Raw genomic sequence first — 21387 nt, 5'->3', positions numbered from 1 at the left:
TTAACATTTAACATTCTTAAAATAGAAAACAGTTATTCTAAATTGTAGTAATATTTCACAATATTACTGTTTTCACTGTAATTGAAAGATCAAATAAATGCAGGCTTGGTGAGTTTACCCAAAATGTTTTAAATATTAAATAATTACATTTATATATCATATATTTAAAATTACTAAGTGCACCTTTAAGGGCCTCTAAGACCATGTATTTGGATGGTGTGAAATCTGTAGATATGAATCTTATTAGTGAGGACAATGAAATATAATTTTTTTTATTATTATTTCTATTTTTTCTTTTTTACTTTTTGTCTGGTGATACACTCAATTATTAAATCTTAAATCCTTCTGATCTTCATCTTAAGTTTTTACCCAGTGGCAAATAAATTGCTTCTAGTCTACAGTGTAGATATAGAGTTGCATTATTCTTTAGTATTTTGGGTGGAATTTGATAATGTTATAAATGTTCCATTGCAGTTTTTAAAAGTTTATACATTTAAATCATCTGTTTTTTTCCCCATTCCAAAGTTACTCATATTTCCTGTGCTAACAATGCAATCAAGTGAAGCTCGCACAATGCTTATTACCAACTTTGCAAAGCACAAATCCAATCATTTAGAGTAAAGATGCTATTCTTCACCAGATGTCGCTTTATAGTTTGTGAAATCACACCAGTGTCACATTGAATACACTTTTGATTTTGATGCTGTTCTTATATATCACTCTTGGGTCAGCGAACCCTCTCATACTGAAAACTCAAGAGACTTGTGTATGTAAAGTTCACCCTCTCTTCTCCATCACCCTTTTTGCCCTCAGTTGTTCTCTGGAAAGAACTCCATCTGTGCTCTGTGCTTGTCAGTGTGAGAGAGGGACAGAAGTGGGCAAGTATTGCACACCTACACAATGACATGCGAAAGAAACTGACTGCCTCAGGTCTTCACATCTGGGGCACATTTTTAAAGACTTACTGTCTCTATTAAGGTTTTTTTTTGTACATTGAATGTCAAAATACTATATCTTATATAGAATGCATTATGTAATATCAAACATACTTTTTGTATACAATCAATAAATCCAATGCTACAAGAATCTGATGATGGGTTAGTGTTTATATTCTATTTCTGGCTTGAAACAAATGTAGAATGCAATATAGTATAATGCCATATAGTAGGGTTTTGTGTGTGTGTGTGTGTGTGTGTAAAATACAAAATATGTAATCTATAAGAAATGGTTTAGAGGCCAAATGGATCAGAGAAATGTAATAAATCTCATATTTACCCCTGATTATTTCAACACCCACCTTTAACCAGCACCAGTCCCAAATCACTGCTCTGGGACATGGCAGTTTATTGGAAAGGGAACATCATATCTCTAAACAGTCAGCCTCATGCAGGGAACTCAATAATCTGCCTCTCAAAAAAGTTATGTTTTATGTGACAGATGTTGCAATAAACTAGTAGAAATAACAACACAAACATCTTCTAACTTCATAAATGGGATAATAGGACAAGGCACAGATCACTTGTGGTTTATTTATTTTTTGTACATTCGGTCACTGCCGCGAATACAGTCCTCGTAAAAGAAATAGCATTATTACCACAGCTTTTAAAATGAGGTGTCAGAACAGAAATCAAGCAAAAATGAGCCTGTGCTATTTATACGTGATTCATTTCTGATAGGTTTGTTTGTATTTCAGACTACATTAGCTGGTTCCATGCCTGCATGGCAGTAATGTAAGTCTTGCAGTCTCAACATACTTTGGTTTCCAGGCTTCTGAAGCAGAAAGTAATGAAAACATAGATGCTATTTCAAATAATATAAAAATTTTGAATATTGCATGATCATTGCATCTCCAGGTGCGTGCAAGTGTGCACTACACAGTGCCCAATGTTAACGTTTCTCTAAACGCAATTGTACTTTAGTTGCTAATATGCTCACTGTGCTATTTATAACCATGCCCAAAAAGGTGCCTCAAAACAGCTTTCATTAGGGAATATCCCTTAGCAAATCAAAACTAGTTTTTACCAACTCATTTTACTTTAACAAATGGACGTTAAATGGTTAGTTAACATAAGAATAATAATAGACAGTTTTTTTTATCATATAAAGCTTGCAGGCTAAATAGCCTCCACTTTCTTCCACAGGTGTGGTTCAAATATCTGCGGAGTTCATCCATTGTATAAATAAGGATGTCAGATGACCCTATTTTTGAACCCTTTCCTCAGTTAATCCCCTCGTCGGGCTGGCAGTTGCGCACATGGGAACACGTTGCCAAGCGGTTGCCTTCCCAATAACCTGCATCCTGACCATCATGACAGCGACATTTAGTACAGGAGTCGACCCACACTGGCTCTCCTCCAGGGATCACTTGGGTCCTAGAGGCATTCACGTAACAGTTTGGCCCTGGAACCACAAAGAGAGAGATGATTAATGAAGCCCATTGTCTGTAGTTAAAGGTGAAGGGTATTCATTTTTTAAAATTACAATATTTTTACCTATCCCATCTTAATATACAGAGACAACTACATGTAAGCCACGCACAGGTTGTAAACACTGTAGCACTATTACTTACTGTGTTGCAATGGTGTTCTGGGTGTTGCTAAGTGTTTGCTTACTAGTCCAAGTGAGAAAAGCCTCTCAAGTCTCTAAATTCAGGATGCTTAGAAAAGTTACAGAACTCTCTCCTAAACAATCTGCACAACTTGCTGTTTCATTCATGTGAGTAGCACAAACTGTGCTGGACAAATAATGCACCGAATATAAATACTTAAGCTAAAGAGCTTTTGAAAAACCTGAGCAAGCTCCACTAATTAGGAAGCCTTGGAGTGTAGATAATGGCACGTTGCTTTTTTTATGGAGTGTTTAACTTTTAAGATAAGATTTTACTTTAATTTTTAGATTAACAGAAAACTTAATTTAACATTTTCTCCCCACAGAGGCAATTTTTATCAAAAAAATAATAATAATTGAGCAGCTTACCATTTATCACATTGGTGAAGTATATATGCTTTGATTTATGTGTGTTGTTTTGGCTGCCTACGTGTGTGCCTTATCTTTGCTCTCAGTAAACACGGTAATTACCTGCACCTTCATACCTCACAGTATACAGAGAAAGCAATAAGGCAGAAGCTCAACTCATTAGAAGCCTTATCTTATTTCATGTGCAGAAACTGGCCTAGCACATGGCCCGGCATCTGAACCACCCCATCTGTTATTGAATGAATTATATAAAGATATTGCATTCAGAATCATTACTGGAGACCAAACACATCCTCTGCGTATGTGTTGAGGTTATGAGAATGTCATAATGTATGAGTCAAGACTTGGGCAATTACAGTATATAGAAGTGTAATAAGCCTTACACGTATGACACTGCTTTGTTTTTCAGTTCTGAAAAACTTACCATCCTTGCACTGAGGGCAGCATTTCCCTTTCTGATAGATTGGATTAACACATGGTGGAGGGGCACAGTCTGCTACCTGACAGCGGGCGATGCCGTCGCTGTGACAGGTGCACTGCTCACATGCTGACGGCTGTAAATCAAATGCAAATCATCAGTTGAAAATAGGTTATCAAATGATGCAATTCCATCAAAATACGTGTAATACTCTATTCTTTCAGATGGCCTTTAAAACAGAACCAGCAGGGGTATCAAATTGCATGCTTGCATATACCAACATTTGATGTGAAATTCCAACATTGCATTTTAATGCCCTACAATTTGAAGAATGTGATCAAATTCCACTCCCACACTGCTGTTTAAGTAGGAGCTGCATTACCACCTGTGGCCCGGTGCTGGAGGTTGTGTTAAATGGACTGGAAGAAGATGATGTCAGCTCAGGCAAAGTGTATTCCTTGGAGTCTGTCAGAAGGCTTCCGTTTTCCCCTCAGGGATTCCCTATTAGCCATAATAACCAAATCAGGGAGATAATGAAGCACATATAAGCCCTGCTTCTTCCAAGCCTGTGCCACCAGGGATATTTCATTCTTCAGTTCCCTTAAACAGAGTATTATATTGATTTCAGCCCAGTGTACATCACATTTGTGCTTCACCTTTCCTCAGAGCAAAAGAATCCCACTTAAATACGTTCATAAAAGGGTATGGAAGGATTTGGATCCAAATAAACAATTGTGTTTCAGAAGTAAAGAGCTGCTTTTGTTCCGACTTAAAAAAGGTGCATTCAACCAAAAATAGGAATCTTAACCTTTATGTAGAATATATGTAGCCTATCTATTTATTTGCTTACCATGATAAAGTTTTATTGTCATATGGATTGCAAGTAACAAATAGTCAACAACTTGACAAGAAAACACTAGTTTTGCTGATAAAAAAAATATTTGGTGTACTTAGACCAACACTAGAAGCGACTGTTCCTATGAACAAAGATTACTGCAGTGCTGTTTTGAATCTTTTTCATTGACAATCGTTCTCTCTTTTGAATTGCGTGACATAGAGCTGGACCTACTGAACTGTGTGCTGTTTTAAATGTAAACGAGAGTCAGCCGAGACTCCAAATTTGCTTACCTACAGATTACTCAGCAGGTCCTTGTCTATGTAGATTAATTTCATTAAAATAATAAGGTTGTTTCGGTTGTTTTAAAGAATCGGTTCAGTGAACTATTTAATGACACTCTCGCTCATTATACAATCTCATGTTGCCACCTACTGGCATTAAGATGTAACCTGCCCAAAAAGTCACAAATTAATCTGAAATCAGAAAAGCTGCACCACAAATTGAGACGTAATTAATTGTATCATTAACCACGTGACGGCGCTAAATATTTTTACTGTCCTTTTGGGACCAAAACCAAAAACTTGAAACAATGTCTCCGCCTAGGGAAACCATAACGCAACTGAAACCATAGAAAAGCTTATGGAGTTACGGAGCAAACCTTGAAAAGAAAAAATTGCCCGTTCACGCTTCTTTACGCATGTTATCGCCAATAGATTTACGACGTATCTTCAAACCATAAAAAGCATTAGGCTAGTCTAAGAATAAATAGATTTATTTTGTCACTGTTGTGTTTAATTTCACATTAACGGTGTAAACTGCAGTGTTTAAACTGCAAGCAATTCGGCATAAAGTTGTGCAATATTAAAACGAAAGACATAAGAAATTGTAGAATAGGCTACTTTCATTCTTTCTTTTTGTGGTCCTTGTATGCAGACTCTTACAGACACACCGAACAATAGGCTACCTGAAATTGCTGGCCCAGTTCGTAGACCCCCGTACTCACAGCCGATCTTCTCGCACCTCGGGCAGCAGTCTGTCGGGTAATGGCTGACATGGATGCAGGCGGCAGGCAGTGATGTGCACTCAGTCCGCGCGCAAGCAGACCCTTCTGCTGTACATTCGCACTGGGTGCAATGATCTGAGTCTAAAAAGTACCATTCGCCCACATAATAAATACTGCCGTTCGCCTCACAGGTTATCTCCTGTTGTCCAGCGACCGAAAAAGCCAAAGCACTCTGGCCGCAGACCACTAGGGTAAGCCAGCCATGAAGAAAACTCACCGGGGAGCGCCAGAGTACAGCCATGCCCATCACCAAAAACTTCTCAGTGCCAAATCAAGACTTGCAAATGGAGCATAAATACGAATTATTGTGTTATTTTCAAAAGCTGGCTATTACATGCGTCTGTTTAACTAAATTAGGCTACATAAAGTTTAACATTCGCTTTCATGGTAAGAATAAAGGGCTGTGCACGCTTTGAAGCACAAGAAAGTTTTACGCCTCCTGGGTTATGTTTCAATTTACACGTGACAACCGAATTCCAGAATGTTGATGGTGTGTTTATGAGGCATCCGCTTTCATTCCAGCTTTGTGTCTTTTGAGAGAGAAAAAAGTGTACATCCACAATATGCCATTTAATACTGTTCATTGTTCCATCTTAATTCTTGCTATTAGACTGGGACTTCAGAAATGCAAACTAGCGTGACCCAGGAACACCAAATATATGATTTATTTATTTAATGTTGAAACATAAAAAAAGAAGAAAAAAAAAGATTTCATTTTTAATAGTTCTGCCAATCGCAATGGACACGTGTTTTGAGCATTCGAATAATTATGAATTTGTTCGTATTTCAAGAAAACTTGCATAGGCTAGCCTATTGCAAAATCCTTGTACATGCAGACATCAAGGTCCAACACGTATTACATTTTAATATAATCCAATCACTGGAAGAAGAAGAAGACGGAGAAGAAGAAAAGGTAATGTACATACGTAATGTAATGGGTTAATAAAGATCACTATCACGAGTCCTGCTGCCAATCATTTGAGTGCTCGAGCCTGTCTCCATAGGAACATGAATGTTTACAGGAAGCCACGATTGTTCCGGTGAGTGTCCGCCCGTGGTGAATGTGCTTGTTCTGAAACTATTGTATGTGCTTGTAAACATGTATGCCATTTTAAATCTTAGTCAAATCACCCTTGTTTCATCATCCTAAACTTTTAAAGCAACCAAATATTAGTTTAAAGTTTGATTGCAAAAGCTCATTAATCAGGTCATAATTGTTCTTTCCCTAGTACGGTGTATCGGAGAATTTAAATGCTGCATGAGTTTTCAAACGCATGTTGGTCTATATTTATTTATATATGTAACGTTATTTTTTTATTGTATGGACACAACGAATGCACGCCTGTGATGAGCTATTTATGCTCAGCTCAGAAAATAGCTGCTTTTTATGGACAATTTCCAACGCCAACAATCTGTGTGGAATAAAGTGAAGGAACATGTTCCCTGCTCTGAGCTTCCTGAGATCCGAGCTGTACTTGGATAAACATTGATTGATTCTTACACCGAGTTATCAGAGGTAAATCATATTTATGCATCAGACTGCAACATGCAAGACACAACAGAAGTACTAGCTGGAAGTATGTATAATGGTAGGCATTAAAATAAATTTGCTTAATGTTTAGATAATGTTAGGCCCATACAATTTTGTGCTCTGCATTCACGTGTTTTGTAATTTTATGCACTGAATTTGTAAAGTTCTCCATGAACAAGTAAGCTAGTATGCACCTCTATGCAACTCTAAACCGGTTTTGATTTACAGATCCCCTGAGTGCGTTATCTCACAGAGCCAAAGTGCATGGAATGCAAACTTTACTTGTTTTATATACAACTCTTTCAAAGAAAAAAAATATTTTACAAACTGCATAGGCCATCACTATAGTCAAACAGCGATGTGCATAAGGAGATAGTGGGTGGAAACTTGTCTATGGAAGACGTAAGTGATTCCTCCTTCCTCTGAACACTAGTTAGGATTTATGACCTTCTGTTTAAAACCCCCTCTGCTGTTCATGGATACACCAGATAGGCCTACTTGTGAGGATTTTTTTTTTTTTTTTGACATAGCAAGGAATTTTATGGCTACAAAAAATCAATGCAAATAATAATAGTGATCATGAGAATGAACTGTCTGAGCAAGTGCAACCAAGGATACCAGGAGCTCATAAATTGTCAGTCTGGCAGTAAACAGACAGTTCTTACATTTTTCTCAGTGCAACCTATTTTGAATGCCAGTGAAGTTTATAAAAACGAATATGATGCAAAACAAGGAACACAACTAAGAATCTTGTTTTTCTGTCTGTTTCCCTTCCTCCCAGAGCTTATCCCTGAGAACATTTATTCAGTAAAAAGATGAAAATCAATAAACAAGAAAAGAAAAAACTTTCTTTTGTATGAAAGTTTGCATTAGCTCATTTACATTTTCAAGCCTGAATCCTCACAGAAATGTCTCTCTGGTGGCTGGGCACATCAAACCTGATTCTGCAGAAGCTGAAATAAGAAGATGCTGGCCTGTGTTCAGTTATTTAGGCTTAAAGTTGGTTTCATCCAGGCACAGCAGGATCAGAATTCTCAGGGAGCTGGTTTTACTCTGTCTTGCATTGCCTTCGACAAGCTTTGAAGTGTATTTTCAGAGTCCGAGGGAAACTTAAAAGTCCCAAGACAGGTGTGGAGATTGGTGATAGAGTGTTTACCAGTCATTGTTTACCAGTGCCGTGACAGGCTTTCATTTCCCTCTCTGGCTTTTCGCCTCGCGTGGGGTGGGAATAACACATGGATTTTCCCTAAAATATCCAGCTTCTTATGTACATTTCTCTTTAAGTCAGCAGAGATTAGAAAAAAACTTGTGATGGGATGTTAACCAACTGGCTGCATTTCTCTAGTTGTAGAACAGCTTGTAACAGGGATTTGGAAAGTGCATTTCATACAAAGCTGAGCCAAACAGCACTCTCCTGTAACACTATCCTCTGCTGACCTCTTCTAGGTGGAGATGTGGGAGAAGATTTGGCAGGAGCTCCGTTACTCAAAGAAGGGTAACAGGCCAGAAGCCCCCATGTTCCCTCTGGCTGACCCCCCAGCTGTTAAAGAGTTGCTAAAAGCAGAGATTCAGTTGTTGCTGCTCATACTGAAAGAGAAAGCTGCCAGGCAGGGCAGGTGAGAGAGATACAGCATTATAACATTACTGTTTATACTCTACTGTTATACTGACAGGCATCAAGCCTCAAACATTAACATTTCAAATTTATTAAAGCTAATAACATTAACTCTTATCATTCTGTGTAAACTAAAATAAATCCGTTTTAAATGTTACAAGTTAAATCAAGGATTGTAATGTTATGTGCTGTATGGCAAATTGATATTTCTATATATAATGATTTGTATATTCATGAAAGATTATTCAACAGTGTTAATCAATTTTTCTAAAGACTTCAAATGAGCATTGGATGACGGTGAAGGTCATCTACAAAAACAGAGGAAATGACCATCCATAATTTAATATCCAATATCAATAGAAACTGATCAATTTAAAAATTGACCAAAAGCAACTATTTTACCAAAACATCATGCCTCCCTAGACCCTACAATACAGTCATGGTTTTATGTAACTATATTCATTATAATATTAACTCTAACTTGTAGTCATTTTTACAACTAGCATTTTCAATAGATTCCAAATAAAATATTCTCCTTGAAAATTTTCAATTAATTATTAAGCCCTTTTTACAGATCCCATTTTATAATTGCTTTCCCTCACTTGATGAATGAATGTTCTGACCTTAAAGAATACCCCAAGTTTTATTTTCAGCAGACTGGGAGTCAGTTCATAGGTTAGGGCTTTGCATTTGTAAAGTAGCATTGCTTTAAAGAATGCTTGCTCATTGACTGTTAGGTCTAACGAACAGGCATAGGAGCACATCACTAGTTTCAGTAAAATGAAGTGAATCAGTTACAGTACGTCAGCAGTAAAGACTATGCTTGGTTTGCTTGACAGGTAATGTTCTATTTGCCTTGTAGCAATTTGATTACATTTCAATTTGTTGCCCAGTGGCTTGTTCTTTGTTAATACACAAGATTGTGTGGTTCCTTTTCTAATATAACAATGCACTGGGATGAAGATATTTACAGGTACCAGTCAGCAATCTTCTCTCAGCAACCAGCTAGACAGTGGGAGGAATGTTTTCTTTTGAAAGGTTTTAATGTATCACTGTATCACAAAGAACACATTCTTTTACAAATAATTTACATATATACTTTGCTGAGGCTGTAGATTGCTTTTTTGGACGATTTATGCTTCTTATATTCCTTCATTCTTATTAGATAAAAAGCTCTCTTTTCAGCCATGGCTTATCAGGAGCAGGTGTTTGGCAAATACAAGTACAGACCAACAGAGAACAAATTGCAAAACAAATTGGCTTTGTCACCCAGAAACAAATGTTGCATATGAGCGTTGGGGTGTAAACTTCAGCTTTTGTTTGTTTGTTACCAAATTTCTTTGGTGATGTCGTTTAGCTGTTGATCTGCTTTGAGAACAGATCTGGATTATACATCCCTTTCATATTGCAACAGGCTTGGAGATTTCCCGTTTGCTCGATGATAGCCAAAGCAGGAAACCGTTGACTCAATGGTGTTTTAATGCCTTAACATGGCCAAGAAAGCTTTTGAAAGGAATTGATTTAATAGATCTAGTTAGTGCCATTTTCCCCCTCTCTGCCGATAGCCTCCCCTCTCCTGTGTGGTCCTTGTCTGCGTGATTTGTTGTGGCTGTATGGAGTCAAGCTGCACCTGTTTCTTTATGCTAAGTCTCCGTTCAATGGCCATTGAAAGAGAACCTTAGTTCATGTGTGAACTGCGAGCGGCTGAGACTTTAAAAGGAAGGTTCTTAAATCTCTAGAGAGTGATACCACAACAATCAGCGCAGGAAGGCTGGAAAGAGAAAGTGTGTGCACTGTGTTTTTCACATGTAGGTAATTTATCAGTGCAGATGGAGGAGCTTTTCGAAAGGGCCTCTTTTTTACTTCGATACACTGAGGGATTTTTCTTTTCTCCTCTTTTTGATGTGCCGGATCCTCTGTGCCATCTTTGTTGGCAGGAGTGGGTTTCCTCCCTCTTCTGTGAACACCGCTAAGCTGCTTACTGATCTGGGCCCACAATGTAGCCTCTGTTCCTGTCAGTAGATCCCCTCTATATGAGCAAAGCAGAGATGGGCGTCAGACCTCTGCTTGTATCACATGCATTCAGTCAGAGATGCTGTTAATGCCTTCTGGATCTTTTCATCAGGCTACAAAAGTCCCTCAAACATGTAAACTGTATCCTGTCAGTGCTAAAGAAGAAAGCAGGGAAGATGTGAGCAGGGGTGGGCTGAAAGTGATGCACAGCTTTACGGTCTGAATAATGACTGTGAGTGAGAATGCACCATCTGCTTGCTTCATCTTTGTTGTATTTCTTTTTTTTTTTTCCATATATTTTATTAGAATTTTGTATACAAGTAACAAAAGAAAAAACAGACAGGAAAAAATATACAGAATAGAAACCACAAGCAAAACAGAACACCAAAAAAAAAAAAAAACACAAACAGGGCATATTTAAAAACAACAATAATTAAGTACACTGCTGCACCACTGACATTAGAATCTCAACACAAGTACTAAACAGAGATGATAAAGGTGGTTGGCACTCTATGAACTCCCTTGCTGCTCCAACTCAGTGTTATATTTGTCAAGGTGAGCCAAAAATTGCTCCCAAATATCTGAAAATTTATTAAGATTGTCCATCATGCCATAGCGGACTTTGTTGTATTTCTGGCTATTCAGATGTTTTCCCATAATATAGCTCTTCTGCCTCATATGTTTGTGTTAATAGTTTAAAAGGAAGTTCCCTGTTGTTTATGAAGGATTGAGTGGAAAAGGTAATGATGGCTAAACTGAAGCTGTCCGTCTGGAATTGTTAACAAATTTAAGCTTCAAATTAAGAAATATTTATTTAATGCATTTCCAAATGCAAACCTTTGTGTTTAGTTTACAATAACATTTCAAAGTGGACTTTAACATCAAGTCAGAACTTGATTTATGGTTAGATAGAGTTGAGTTGCCCTCATCCTCTTTTATGCATTCAGCAAGGCTGTTTTAATATTGTAGCAAGGACTCTCTCTCTCTCTCTCTCTCTCTCTCTCTTATATCACATACATGTATTTAATATCAGTTCATAAATGCTCTGGACAAAGCAAGAATCTGTACAATAATAATTCTGTATTTCATTTAATTTTATTTAGCAAAGACACATTAAAATAGATCAAAAGTGACAACTAATACATTTATTACAAAAAAAAAAATCATATGAATGGTGCTCATAAAAAATAGAAAATGTTTTAAACAGCACAACTGTTTTCAACACTGATAATAAAAATAAATATGTATTGAAGACCAGGCCAGCATATTAGAATTATTAAACAGTTAGTTCAAATTTTATTTTATAATATTTCATAATTTTGAAGTTTTTACCGTGTTTTAGATCAAATAGCAACCCAGACTTCAAAAAGTGTGTATTTATCTTCATTTATTATTATTTCTTTAGGAATTTTACCTCAAACTGTTTTCTTATAATAAAGTACTTTCACTTGTTCTGTTTATTGTATAGTAGTACCTTTTTAGGGCCAGAGGCCGAGGTTTATTATGCGCTATGAATTGCCTGCCTTTCTCCAGTACAGTACAGTACAGTACAGTACAGTACAGTACAACAAATTCTGTCTTTTGAATTGACCAATGGAGTCTTGAATGAATAATGTTGTGTCTTCCACGAAATTCTGAACTCTTTAAAGTAAGTAAAACCAACTTGCTAAATCAAAATTTCCCAGCTTTATGTGTGGGACCCTTGTTGCTCCATCAATAAGGCTTAAATACCCAATCAATGCCACTAAACCAGAAATGTGTTTCTCCTAACATTGTTCTGGCTATAATTTAGTTTTTATTTATTTATTTATTATTTTTAGTGCACTCTTAAAAAATAAAAAAAACAATACTATGAAGAAAGAGACTCAGATAGTTTCTCTATTTAATGAGACACCTGAACTATTTTGCTTTTCACACGCTTCATGAGAAAGACTTAACAGTACATTTATTTAAGTTTCTGTTTTATAGGTTTAACAAGGCAAAATGTCTCTGTTTGGGAGTCACTATGGTTGACAATCACAGTGAAACTTTGCTAGAACTGTCCACTTTCACCATTCTGCCATTCTCACTGTCAGTAAATGTGTCTCAGGGATGAAGAGGAGGTCATGGCCCTGTACAATCCTAGTGTGGTAAGTTACACACTGGGCAGCAGTAGCACACAGAGACAGGGAAGTGTCCAGGCAGCTGGTGTGAAATGAAATCACCCTCCAGACAGCCAACAAGTCTGAGTGAGATTGGTAGCAGGTCAGTGTTTCAGAAATATATATCTGCGAGTGTACTTCTACATGAATAATATTTATAATATTGATTGGGTTAGTAAGTATTTTTTTTTCCAGGTCCGTCTCCAGCCTCTCGTCTCACTCCAGTTGTGAAGAAGAAATCAAGGGCTTAAGACACAGGTTAAACATCACCCATATAGATGAGGTTGTGACCCATCTCAGGTGAGGGCATGTCGTCTCTTTAGTCAGTGAGTGAAATCCACTCTGCACTTTTGAAGGGAACTTTGGGAAGGGACACTATTCGACGGATCACTTTACATGAAAGTAAGGAACTGCTTTATGAAGTGGTCACTTCAAGAAAGTAATTTTGCTATCTTGTTGTCTTTGGTGGTACATCATCACAGCATATTATAAAAACTATGAACATAACAGTAAAATGTCAGGCCTAATTCCATGCATACAACAAACGCAATTACTTTTTTATCAAGCAGATAATATTGGAATCATTTGTTTATACCTGAGGCCATGTACATAATGTAATGACTTTTTAGCCAGCAAGATTGTCCATTTGCAGTTTGATCCTGTTGTGCAGGAAAGTTAATATTGTGGAACACACATTCCTCAGGGTAGAATTCTCCCTCCTTTACTCAACATGTTCTCATGCTGACTGTGGATGCAGACCAGACACGCTCCTTCTTGTGCAAACATGCTGTTGTGAGAATAGAATGTTGCACTGCTTCACCGTCCTTGCTTTCTGCCTCTTTCCAAGATTGCTTATGCTCACACACACCTTCATCTAGGATTATATTACCTACTTGTGGTTCTGAATCGGCATCTACATTCTGATTTTGAGTAGGGGTACACAATAAATATCGGCTGATAATTAATGTGCTTGTTAATTGACAAGCTGCACAAATTCACGTTCATTAACAGCGTGGAATTGCGCAGCTTGTCAGTTAACAACAGTTCTGTGTAATAACAGATGCTCTATGTGAAATCACTCACCTGATAGAATTTACCGCTGATTAGAGAACCGCCTTACTGACGAGATGCACATTAATTATCGGCCGATATTTATCGTGCACCCCTAATTTTGTGTTGTTTGTAAGCTCATACATCTCTACCAGTCAAATGTTTGGACACACTTGACTGAACTGGTTTCTCTTCATTTTAAAACGCTTTTCATCAGAAATCCTAGGCTTAAATGTTTCTATTTAATTTTGTTGACAAATATAAATTGGCTACAACATTATTTCATTTTAAATTTTCTTTTAAATTAATTCTTTCCATGAGGTTATAATGTATTTATAATTTTATGTCATAAGGTATTATTTTAAAATATAAAATAATGGTATTTGTATTCATTCTATTTATATAAAGGAAAAGTCTGAATGTATTTATTATTTTAAATAAAATAATTAAATGTTTAATATCAATAAATAATATTCAATATTTATTTATTTATGCATTCATTCATTTATTCATGCATTTGTTCATTTGTTATTTGTCCATGCAAATACCATGTGCTTTAAATTACTAATATAACCCTCTCAAACTGCCTCAGTATAGTACATCTTATAAGGGAAGGGACTCTCTTGAAGTTCCTCTCTCACTCTCTCCTTAAGCCCATCTCTTTCAGTCCAGCCTTCCAGAGCTCTTCTCTTCTCCCCTTCAGATCCCTTGCACAACCCTTTACCCCTCTCCTTCTCTGCCAGGCATGAGTAGTACTCCTCCCAGCCTAGAGGAATGCAAACAGTAAGTCCTGCTCAGTGGGGCAGCAGGGTATTGAGATAGAGGGAGAAGGACTAAAACGAGCAGTTCGATCTATCCCTCCATCAGGACAAAAGACCTCATTGTGAGCAAATGAATACCAGACCCCGACATATGTAGGATTCCTTGGCCTTAAAAAAAAGTAAAGGGAGTTAAGTGATTACAACTGTTATGTAAGTGAGAAGAAGTAGGCCAGTTTTCAGGTCCCCACTTATCTGGAAAAGAGTTCATGGTGCAGAGTCCAGGTTAAATTAAAACTGTTTTTACTTATTTAACTTGTTGAAGGGTTATTCAAGATGTCATGTTTTGTATAAAGTATTTAAATGCGAAACAGTCCCTGATTTCTTGGCAGTTTATAATGGCATAGACCAGGGCTGGACTGGTAATCTGGCATACCTGGCAAATGCCCGGTGGGCCGACGCACTTGGGGGCCGGTCGATATAATATTTTTTTAAAAGTTTTTTTTTTTTTTATTGGACAACTACTGACCCATAAAGCAGGGACAGCGGCCCATTGGTTAATTTTCCATACTGACACTGGACTGGCCCAATCATCTCTTAACAGGCTCCACCCCTCCCCCTCCATTTTTTGTGTCAGATGCAGTCATATTAATGGTGAGTGAGTAATTTGAATATCATATATATTATTACGATGTTTTGTGTGAGTAATTTGGTAGTATAGTTTGTTTTTCTTTTTTATGGGAAGTATCTCAACAATGAGAGCTAAATGTTGTTTGGTGTCATATTAAAGAGGGGTTTGTCCTCTTTAAAACAAAAGTAGCCTGTTTGATATATATATATATATATATATATATATATATATATATATATATATATATATATATATATATATATCCCTGTAAACCTAAAGTCTATTGATTTAGAATATATATATATATATATATATATATATATATATATATATATATATATATATATATATATATATATATATATATATATATAGACTTACTTGATCGTTTACAAAAGTGAAAGTTGTGACATTTGCCAAGTATGGTTACCTATGCTCGGAATTGGTGCTCTGCATTTAACCCATCCAAGTGCACACACACAGCAGTGAGAAGTGAACACACCGTGAACACACCGTGAACACACAACCGGAGCAGTGGGCAGCTATATATCCAGCTCCCGGGAAGCCATTGGGGGTTCAGTGCCTTGCTCAAGGGCACTTCAGCCAAGGGTATTGAAGGTGGAAGAGAGCGCTGTTCATTCACTCCCTTCCACCTACAACTCCTGCCAGCACAGAGACTCGAACATCGACCTTCTGATAACTAGTCCGGCTCTCTAACCATTAGGCCACAGCTGCCCCAAAAGAAGGTCTTCTTTGATTGACAGGTCAGTCATAACCGAAGAATCTGAAGCACTGAAAAGAGATGTGCAGGTCCTGCAGGTAAGGACTCATTTTGCCAATAAATGCAGGTTTTGATTGCATCTAATAACATGTTTTGAATCCGATTCAGAAGATTTTAAATCTGAGTCTGATTCGGAATTTTATAACTAAAAAACAATCAAAATATTCCAAACATTTTTAGGCAAACAACACATCTGTCATGTGTCGTGTTTTGAGTTCATTAATATATTAGAGAATTTATTCAGACACACAGCAGTTTCAGGTTCGGGGTGGACAGACAAATTACTTCTTGCTGGAAACTTGTCTCATCAAACTGCGCTGATCCTGAAGTTCCCCTTAATTGACAGGCACATTAGTGAAATTGTCAAGCAGAGTGTTGCCTCTGGACTGGAATGTGTATGGTCACGTACCATTATATTTGAAGCTGAATTAAACAGATCCTCTGGCGTACATAGTTTATTCTAATTAGATTATGGGTCTTTGGGGAAAAGTCCATTTAATCTGAACACTGAATAATCAGAATATTAGTGTTAGCCAAGAATTTTATGTTTGATTTAGAACAGTTGTTCTCAACCAGTGGCCCGGCTCCCACTAGGAGTCTCAAAATAAAGGGCGGATATAAGTCTCAGGTGTCCCCAGAATGCTGCTCTAGGGTTCGCTCAGGCCCTCCATGATTCGAGGCCTGGGGTTCGGATGTGGAGCTTGAGACTAATGAGCAGCAGCAGACGGGCCTCACCTTATCTCTCCCTCTCTTGCCTGAGCACTCTCACACAGATTCCCTTACAGTTTGGGTCATCCTTTACCCTGTCAGCACTCACATAAGAGCTCAAATTTACACACGGCTTCAGCTTCATCGGGTCGCCCACTCCATGTCAGCAAAGGAGAGCTTCCCCCAATTCATGAGGGTGGGACAGACCTTCCAAACGTTTCGTTTTAGTTTTTGTCTATGTGTTTTTATTGAATTCAAGTTTCAGTCATTTTTGTACTTCAAATGTTTTGGCAGCTAGCTGAAATTATATCTATATCTATATATATATATATATATATATATATATATATATATATATATATATATATCTTTAGCTTTAGTTTTAGTTAGTGTTAATAACCCTGCTCATCTGACTCTTGGCCATACTGAGTGTGGAGGGCCTCTCTCTGCTCTTAGGTTTCAGTCATCGGCCTCATAACTGCGGCTTTGGTATTTCTTTTCCAGCTGGATTCTGGGGTTACTGCTGCTGCCCACAGACCACAGGGCTAAAATGAATAGTCTCTCATTCGCTGGCAGTGAGGGCGCTCTCCTCAGAGAGCTGAGCTCTGTTTGTTTTTGTTCATTTTAAAAAGATGAGTGTTTAATGTATACGCTGGACAGTAAGCATGACTCTACAAGATATAGCAGTGACTCAGAGCAAATAAACGGAGGCAGCAGGCAGATTGGTTTAATAATAGTACTCCTCTGCCATATAACATGTGGGCTAATGGAGATCCATGGCTTTGCAGCGAAAGCATGTGGTTTAGAGTCCGGTTTTAAGAGCTCAGTCTCAGTGGAGCAGTGCTGTGGATTCATTATGCAGGCTCTGGATCTGCTTCAACAACACACTATTATAATAAAGCCTGAGAGATAAAACCGTTTCATGGTAAATCTGTCACTTTTTCAATTCTGAATCTGATTTCAAAAGTCACGGAAACTCTAGAACATTTTGTGCTTTCATGTTTTAATCAAACAAGAACTTTAACAATTACTGATGCAATACTGATTTGGACTCAGTAAGATTTTTTAATGTCAAAAGAAGTTAATTATGCTCACAGAGGCTGCATTTATTTGTTCAAAAATACAATATAAGCAGTCATTTGTGAAATATTTCACTTTTTGGTGAAATAATGTTTCTGTTATGGAATATTTTAAAATGTCCTTTATTCCTGTGATGGTTAAGCTGAACAGTCATTACGCCAGTCATTAGTGTCACATGATTCTTCAGAATTGTTCTAATATTCTGATTTGCTGCTAAGGAAACATTTCAGATTATTGTCAATTTGAAAATTGTGGTCCTGCTTAGTACTGTATTTTAGGAATCCTTGATAAATGTTTCCAGGATTCTTCGATAAATCGAAAATGTCCCTGCTGATTAAAAATAATTTCTTAAAAATAAAAAAATAAAAAGTGTTAAAAGGTGTTTGACAGTTTGCTGGTCTTGCAGGGTGGTCTGATGGTTTTAGAAGGGATTTTTTTTTTCACCAGGTCAGACTGGGAGACTAAATTAGTGCTCCGCTAAACCCCAGCTAGGTCAGGCTGCGAGACCCTAAACCAGCAAAACAAGGCCAGCAAACTCTGCCTTAAAACTTAGTGGAGAAAATGAAAGTTTCATGGTGGGAGCTGAAATCCTTTAACTTGTTGTGATGTGTTTTGTCACAGGAAAACCTTGAGACTGGGAGAGCCAGAGCCCAGACAGAATCTTTATCTCCTGAACCCACCATAGCAGGTATGTGGTTATTAATTCAGTTTCCTTACAATTCTGTCTCAGACTAAAGCCTACTGACCAACTGAACTAAAACAAGACTACATAGTTCTGAGCAGTGTATGTCCATACATCATACTCAACTTGTGCCCTGTTTTTTTCATTTGTTGAGCCATCTTACTGCATATTTGTTTTCTTAATGTAAATTACATTACATAATAATGACCATTAAAGCATCATATTATAAATCTTTGAACTCTAGTCTCCAGATGTGGAGTGGCCTTTTGAATTGTGTATCACCACCATCTAGTGGTTCACCACGGAAGCACGCACTTCCTGTTTGTTTTTTAACTCTTTGAGCTGATAATAAAAAAAAACTGTCAACCATGTGTGTGATGTGCAGATTTTTTTTTTTTTTTTTTTTTTTTGGATTGAATATACAAGAAATCTTTCATCAAAAAACTTAAGATAAATCAATAATTTTGCAATCGCTAAGAAAAATTATTTTACAACCATTTTCATAACTAAATCAAGAACTTGTCAGTGAGCAAGATTACAATCTTCAGTCTACAAAGGTCAGTTTTCTCAGACCAGAATGCTTTTTAATGGGAGTAATAAAGCAGAATTCTTTCTCTTTCTTTTTAATAGAATTGATTTTTTCCCCCAAGGTGATCATAAAAAAGTTTCGTGGTTGGAGCAGACTACCTATTTCTGATTTCTTGTTTTCTCTGTTGGATTCAAAGCTCAAAGAGGAACGGAGTCTCATTCAGAGGGATCTGAATGAGCAGAGTTTAATAAGCTGCTCCTACAACACAAATAATCAGAGTGCCAGAAACCCCAAAATCCATGCAAGGTCAGATCACCTTCCTAGAATAAGTCTTTGTATGTATCTGATCCCTATAATATATAATAGATCCATATACATCTATGTGTGTGTGTGTGAGAATCATGACAACTCTCGAAAATGAATTTAACCAGCATTTATTAGTAAACATGGGATGTGCATAGGTTTGGTCTTGGCGGACTAGATCTGCAGATACATCTGAAATGCACATGAAGTGGTGACTTGAATTCAGACTGATGCAAGGAAAATGGGGAGAAGCAGATCTAGGCAGGTGGTGCTGGGGAAGGTGGAGGGTTAGTGAAATCCCAAGGCACGCTGCCAATTAGTACAAGTCCGGAATAGATAGGTTACTTAGATAGAAACGAGCAAATGATTGGATGAGCAATCAATTTTAAGTAAACCATTTAGCTGGACGGAAGAGTGGACGGAAGAGCCAGCAGGGGAAAGAGGGGGGCGCTGTCTTCCTCGGCTTGAAACCCTGCTCAGTTCTCTGTGAGAACCGCTGCATGCTGCTCTACACACCGTCAGTTAAACTTTATATATATATATATATATATATATATATATATATATATAGTTGAAGCTCAAAGGGGGAAAGCCATAAAACACAAACCACAAGGTGATCTTTAAAATAAACTTTATTTACCATTTCAAATTGAACCATTTACAGCTGACATGACTAAGACAATTTCAATGCTGTTTGGCCCTAAAATTGAAAAGACATGGTTAGATATGTTTGAAGCTCATGTCATTGTGCCTGTCATTCTACTTCACTACTATATCGCCATGAGCACAGAAGAACACACACACGCTATTGTAAAGACATTGCTTCTTTTAGGATGCAGGACAGGGAGAGAAAGGTTTCATTTTTTGCAATTTTGTATTTTCTGTTGCGGTCAAACACATATATTTTTAAAGTGCCGTAACAACATGAAAATACATGACATGCTCTTGAAAAAACATTGAATTAACCAAAACGGTTCACAGTTTCAGTTGAGATATGCCGATTCTTTTTATAGTTCGTAAGACAGCCACAAAACTGTGCTCTGTGGATATCCTCAGGTATTTGTGTGCATATTTTCCACTGAATTCTAGTATTTCTGTGTTGCTTGTTCTAAGCACAACCCTGTCGTGTCATTTCAAAGTGTATGCCGTCACAATTAAATTTACACAGCCAGTTCAAATTAGAAGCAAAGTCAGCTTAAAAGTGTTTGGTTCTTCTCAGAAACATTATCTTAATGTTTACCCAAATAAAATTCAGAAAATATTAATTCAGTTTTGATCATTTCAAATCCATTTGAAAATATTAAAAGACCGGCATACATGTTAAAACATTCTTTCCAGGCAATCAAATGTGCTTTCTCTGTTTCATTTACATTGTGCATAATAAATGAAACTGGATCACAGGCAGACAGAAATGTTCTTAAAGGGTTTGCAGCACTACAAATACACATTTACAATACTGAGATGAAGATATAACATCGCTGGCTTCAGACTGTGTCCTTCTTCATCGATAAACGGTTTCTGTTTGACCAGACGCTGCAGTAAAAAGCTTGAATTTTTCAAGTTTCAGTCCAAAGCCTTAACTTGGTAATGTGTTTGAGATCAGCTAGCTTGAAGAGGTTTAGAAATAAGAAATAAAAGTGTCACTGAACATAGCTAAAAATGATTACAACGACAGTTTTAGTACTATAAAAATAAAAAGGAAAAATCTCTTACAAAGGTAGATTCTGTTTGTTAAATGTCAAAAACGGATAATAACACACTGATTAAAATGACATGACATCAATAGTGACGCTAACATGAACTAGGTTTGACTCAGCAGCTGAACGTCCACTACACAGAACACTCACATTACAGTAGCTACGTTACCATAAGAAATCATGTAAAAACAACTAAAAATCAAATCCCACTACAGCAACCCACCCTGGGAAAAACGGAAAACACAAACATACACATCAGTTGTTGTTTTTTTGTTTTTGTCTTTTACGTTACTTTACAATGGAGAACAAGGACAAGAGGTGGGGAACAGTGCAAGAATGGCACTGACGCATATTATGTCTATTGTTGTAATGAGTTTACATGTCAAGTTCAATATCCAGATCGGTTTACATCGCAGTACCTAGAGACAGACACACGGTCTTCATGCCACTTTCAAGGTCTGAGGACCACGCATCAGAAAAATGAGAGGGCTTCAATCTTGTGCATTCATATTTCCGACAGCGATTAATCATATTGTAGCCAGCTAAAGTGAACTAGTAAAGTGCTGTTAGTCT

The 21387-nt window shown here is 37.2% G+C and overlaps 1 protein-coding gene and 1 pseudogene across 1 annotated transcript; one reads left to right on the top strand and one right to left on the bottom strand.

Moving 5' to 3' along the window:
* Positions 1–1509: 1509 nt before the first annotated feature.
* LOC113118754 (von Willebrand factor C domain-containing protein 2-like) lies at positions 1510–5720 on the bottom strand. Its single transcript, XM_074559971.1, is given in 4 exon segments — positions 1510–2400; positions 3401–3530; positions 5197–5221; positions 5223–5720. Coding segments are annotated over 4 exon segments (657 nt in total). The 5' UTR covers positions 5543–5720; the 3' UTR covers positions 1510–2218.
* Positions 5721–6350: 630 nt separating this feature from the next.
* On the top strand, positions 6351–21298 carry LOC113040742 (coiled-coil domain-containing protein 24-like; annotated as a pseudogene).
* The last annotated feature ends 89 nt before the right edge of the window (positions 21299–21387 follow it).

The sequence above is a fragment of the Carassius auratus genome, chromosome 2, assembly GCF_003368295.1.
Source record: "Carassius auratus strain Wakin chromosome 2, ASM336829v1, whole genome shotgun sequence".
In the NCBI taxonomy this organism is placed as follows: domain Eukaryota; kingdom Metazoa; phylum Chordata; class Actinopteri; order Cypriniformes; family Cyprinidae; genus Carassius; species Carassius auratus.
The sequence above is the reverse complement of the archived record's forward strand: the minus strand, read 5'-3'. Positions and strand labels throughout refer to the sequence as shown.